Genomic DNA, 4,780 nt, shown 5'->3' with positions numbered 1-4,780 from the left:
GAATATTCCATGTCCATTGTCCAATTAAATTGAATCGTGCTTTTAACTCATGAATATTGTTACCTATACCATGTATATGAAATATACCAAGGTATACTAAGTTTAGCCCAAAGTTTGTCACGTTTAAAAATATTGATACTTTGAACAAAATTTTGGTATAGGTGTTCATAAAATCACGTAATTTCCAGTCTGTCTTCTGTCGTTTGTCGTCTGGCCGTCTGTCATCACGGTTACTCAAAAACGAAAAAAGATATCAAGCTGAAATTTTTGAAGCGTGCTCAGGACGTAAAAAGTGAGGTCGAGTTCGTAAATGAGCAACATAGGTCAATTGGGTCTTGGGTCCGTAGGACCTATCTTGTAAACCGTTAGAGATAGAACAAAAGTTTCCGAAAAATATTCATTATAAAAAATAAACAACTTTCGTTTGAAACATTTTTTCGTAAACATCACTGTTTACTCGCGAGAGCGCGAATTATGCGCAAATTGTATAGTATTTATTATATGGGAATACTATATGTGGCATGTATGTATGTGTAATATGGCAAAGTAATCAACACTGTCTATACATGGTATTTCAACAATTAACTCAGTCAATTGTTTGTTGTCACTTGTCTTCCAAATTAATTTTAAGAAAATTAGCCTTATTACACAATAAAGCATACATTTTCCTATTAAAAACGCAAACAGCTATAGAAAACGTGATTTTTTGGGAAAATCCGTTTTGACATAAGTTAAAAGACGTTGTACTCTTGATAGTAGACTGAATTTTGCAACTAGAGTGGACAAAAAATGAGGGTCGAAATCAGACCAATTTTTTTCTTTATTGTATAAAGAAAAATATAAAGTGTACACATTAAATATTCATTCAATTTTTCAACATGTTTCCACATTAGATATTAAATAATCATCTCACAACAAAGTAATTTTAAATCAATTTTACGTCAATTTATCTCAATTTCGTCATAATATAACATTATATACCTTCATATATAGATATATATAAAATGAAATGTAGGTAATATAATTATTACTTAAGGTATAATCTATCTAGAGAGATATGATTTATTAATTTAGTGGGTGTCAATAATACATACTACAAACACACACACATTCAGAATAAATCATGGATTATCTAAAATTCTCGTTAATACTTTTGGCTGGATTATTTTGCTACTTTGATATTGGTAAATTTAATTTTAATATTATCTTATTATATAATATATAATCATTATATATACATAGATTATTATTCATTGTAAAATATAAATTAGATTATAGATTCTCTTGTGTTCAAAATACATTTATGTTTCAATGCGTTTGATCAAAGTTAAAGTGATAAAATTAATACATTTGATAAGAATTTCCGGAATAAGGAATATCTTTCGAGGATTTATTTCGCATTTCTTAATAAAATATGAAAATATCGGAAAAGGGATGACAAAAACTGAAATTTAAATGAAAATCAGCCAAGAGTTATGGATAAAATAAAGATTTCAAACTTCCAACTTGACAGATATTAGACAGAGAGATCGGTTATAGTATGTGACGTCATTCACTATGATTGCCATAAGAACTCCATGCTACATTGTGTATGCTAGACAGAGATATAAAAAAATTTTGATGGCTCTTGGATGTTTTTTTTATAGTTATTCAAGTTATAATTTTTCTCTGTACATGAATGAGCAAAGAAATCATCGATATTTCTTATTCAGAGGTTAGCCAAAAATCGTGTCAAAAGCATTTAGACCATTAAACTTTAAAAAGAAAATTCAATACACTATCTTTCGATCATATTTTCAAAATATTTGGTCAAAATTAACGTATCATCAATAAATTTCGAAAAGTCAATATCTTGGTTCCTAAATTTGGTATGAGGGCTAACATAAACGAAAAATTTGGGTTTCAAAAAAAAAATCAGTCAAATACGATAAAATTTGGTCAAAATATCTAATAAATTTGCGAACAATTTATTATATTTTATGTATAAGACAAAAATTTTACACGTAGGTCATGCTAAGTCATGCGTCACACCTGATGGAGATGACGGCGAATGTCTTCACATCGATGCATGTCCAACACTCAAATCCGCGTTATATCGCATAACCGGTCAAGAAGAAATTATGGAAACAAGTGAATTTTTAAATGCATCCACTTGTAGCATCGATCCAGCCACTGGTGATCGTATTGTTTGCTGTCCAGATGAATCTGAAATGGAAAAAGTACCATTAGATCCAAGTGAACAGAGATTTGGTAAAATTGAATTACCTGATCCAGACACTTGTGGTATAAGTCATGCTAATGATGCTTACTCCAGAATTGTTGGAGGTTTCAAAGTAGCCAAAGGTAAGAGAAGTTTATTACAAATTTATTCCTTCGAGACTTCGAAGTATCCAAACTTTTGGGAAATTTTAACCCTCATGATTTATTTTTAGGCCAATTTCCATGGATTGTTGCATTGGGATATAATCGTGGTAGCGCCTACTATCCAGATTACGAATGTGGTGGTTCCTTAATTTCCCCCAACCATATTTTAACTGCTGCTCATTGTATTGATAACCAACCGCTGTAAGTTATAAAATTGAATTTTAAAAAACTTTCAAGGAAAAGGAAAGAAAAGAGAATAAGAAAAAAGGACAAGCCTTTATTGTACCAAAAAAAATAGAAAATATTTCTTTCTATGAATCAGGCATGATTATTATTAAAAGCTGGAGGCGCTCAATTAAAAATATTATGGAAGATTCGGAGTGCCTCAAACTTTTAAAAATAATCAAGTATTAGTGACTCATAGAAGAATTATTTTCTACTTTTTATTACAACAAAATCTTGCTCTTTAAAAAGTATTTTAATTTAAAACTAAACAAAGTATGTATATAAATGTGGAAGAGCTGAGAAATTCAAGTCATGATATACAAATGCTATTTGTATTCCTCTCAGCAAACCCTTTCATTAGATACCTATATGATGCGAGTGAATAAAAAACCCTAATCTGTCATCTTGGGCGGTCTGTCATATTGAATGTAGAATGACGTGACTTACCTAGCCACAAAAGCTAGTTAAAGCTATGTATTTTTGCAGAGTTAAGGTCAAAATTGGAACATTAAACCCATTCGGTTCAGCTTACATGACTGGTGATATTGTGGAATCATATATGCATGAAAAATACAATAATGTTACAAATGTTAACGATATTGCTATTATTAAAGTACAATGGAAGAATTCAAGAGGAAAAGTTACTGATTTCACACCAAGCAGTAAGTTTTATTCAATATTTAATGAAAACTGAGAGCTAAATTAATTTAAATTTCATTTTTATGTAATTCTAGAAACTGCCGATACAATTTGCTTACCAAAAACGGATGAATTACGTAAGAAGACTTATGAACGATATTATCCATTCGTCACTGGATGGGGTCTTCAAGAATGGAGTAAGTTTTATTTAATTTTATTTTGAAGGTACCATTCCAAAATTTGAATAGATATATTTGAATAGAAGTAAAATCAAAACCGCATATAGCTCAAAAACCATTAAAATATTGAAATAAAGGATTTAGTATTCTTGTAGTATCTTCTTCTGAACCGTTCCTTGACAATTTTAATGAAGGCAGCAATTAAAAACTGCTTCAGCTGATATTCTTTGATCCATTGCATTAGTCCTCTCTTTTAAGCAGGCATCTTGACATTTTTTACTCTCTGAGAACATCCTGAATACTCTTGATCCGGAGATTTTTGCACAAATTGTGATTTCAGCTATTATGGCATCTACGCGAACTGACAATGTTAATCAACTGGCGATAAACATAGCGGTCGAACTTATAATACCCCTTTTTGGTTCGGGGTTTTAATAGAAACATCCAAAATTCAGCTTCCTTGAAATCAACTTATTTGTGACCATAATAGCTTTTAAAACATGAAAATGGTTTTTTTTTTTCAGATAAAACTGAATCTGCCAGCAATAAATTATTAGCCGTTCAAGTACCCGTAGTAAAAAATCAATTATGCTTCCAAAAATACAAAAATTTCAAACGTACCATTATCAATCCAAACGTATTATGTGCCGGCTATATGAAAGAGAAACATGATTCATGTCAAGGTGATTCAGGTGGTCCATTAATGTTACCAATCTTAGTTGATGGTGAATCACGTTACTATCAAATTGGTGTTGTATCAAAAGGTTATCGATGTGCATATCCTGGTATGCCAGCTGTATATACCCGTGTCAGTAAATATATTGAATGGATTACCCAGAAAATTAATTTGTAAGCTCTTTATACATATTTTATTATAAATGAAAATGAATGGTTGGTTGTTGGTTATAATGTGGGTATATATATGGATATCTATCTGTCTGTGTGACAGTGGGTGATGGTTAAAAAGGATATAAATAAAATAATTTATTTCTAATCATTTTGCGTTTTATTATATTATTAAGGCGTATACCTTTTTCCTTTTGTATTTCCTACATCATCTCGTATAAAATCCATCAATGGAGAAAATAAATTTCAATATGTATGTGTGTATTAAAAATATTTTCTGAAGATTTTGCAAAATTGATATGTATTTAGAAATTTATAATCATTTTCTCAAGTTTTCTCAAGTTATTGAAATTTCTATATATTTAACTTTTTGGACAGCAGAACAAAAATTTTAAATTAAAGTGACTTTCACGGATTGTCAAAAAAACTAAAAAATAATTGTGTAATTCGAAAATTCAAAATACTTAGCAGATTTTACACTTTTTAATTCAAGTTGGGTCGGACGATTAGACAGACCAGTTGTTAAT

General features: G+C 30.0%; 1 protein-coding gene across 1 annotated transcript; it reads left to right on the top strand.

The window, feature by feature from the left end:
- Positions 1 to 1,036: 1,036 nt before the first annotated feature.
- Positions 1,037 to 4,401, top strand: LOC123305100 (venom protease-like). Its single transcript, XM_044886716.1, has 6 exons — positions 1,037 to 1,184; positions 2,008 to 2,343; positions 2,433 to 2,565; positions 3,076 to 3,251; positions 3,324 to 3,425; positions 3,932 to 4,401. The coding sequence occupies exons 1-6, from the start codon at positions 1,124 to 1,126 to the stop codon at positions 4,258 to 4,260; spliced, it is 1,137 nt and encodes a 378-aa protein (XP_044742651.1). The 5' UTR covers positions 1,037 to 1,123; the 3' UTR covers positions 4,261 to 4,401.
- Positions 4,402 to 4,780: the final 379 nt, after the last annotated feature.

Source organism: Chrysoperla carnea, chromosome 1 (assembly GCF_905475395.1).
Source record: "Chrysoperla carnea chromosome 1, inChrCarn1.1, whole genome shotgun sequence".
NCBI lineage: Eukaryota > Metazoa > Arthropoda > Insecta > Neuroptera > Chrysopidae > Chrysoperla > Chrysoperla carnea.
Note: the sequence above shows the minus strand (reverse complement) of the source record. Positions and strands in the feature narration are given on the sequence as shown.

Bases quoted from the DNA above. Each gene is read 5' to 3' on its own strand.
- LOC123305100 (XM_044886716.1), top strand. From the start codon at position 1,124: ATGGATTATCTAAAATTCTCGTTAATACTTTTGGCTGGATTATTTTGC. The intron at 2,566-3,075 runs GTAAGTTATAAA...GTATTTTTGCAG, and splicing joins TGTATTGATAACCAACCGCT to AGTTAAGGTCAAAATTGGAA. The intron at 3,426-3,931 runs GTAAGTTTTATT...TTTTTTTTTCAG, and splicing joins ATGGGGTCTTCAAGAATGGA to ATAAAACTGAATCTGCCAGC.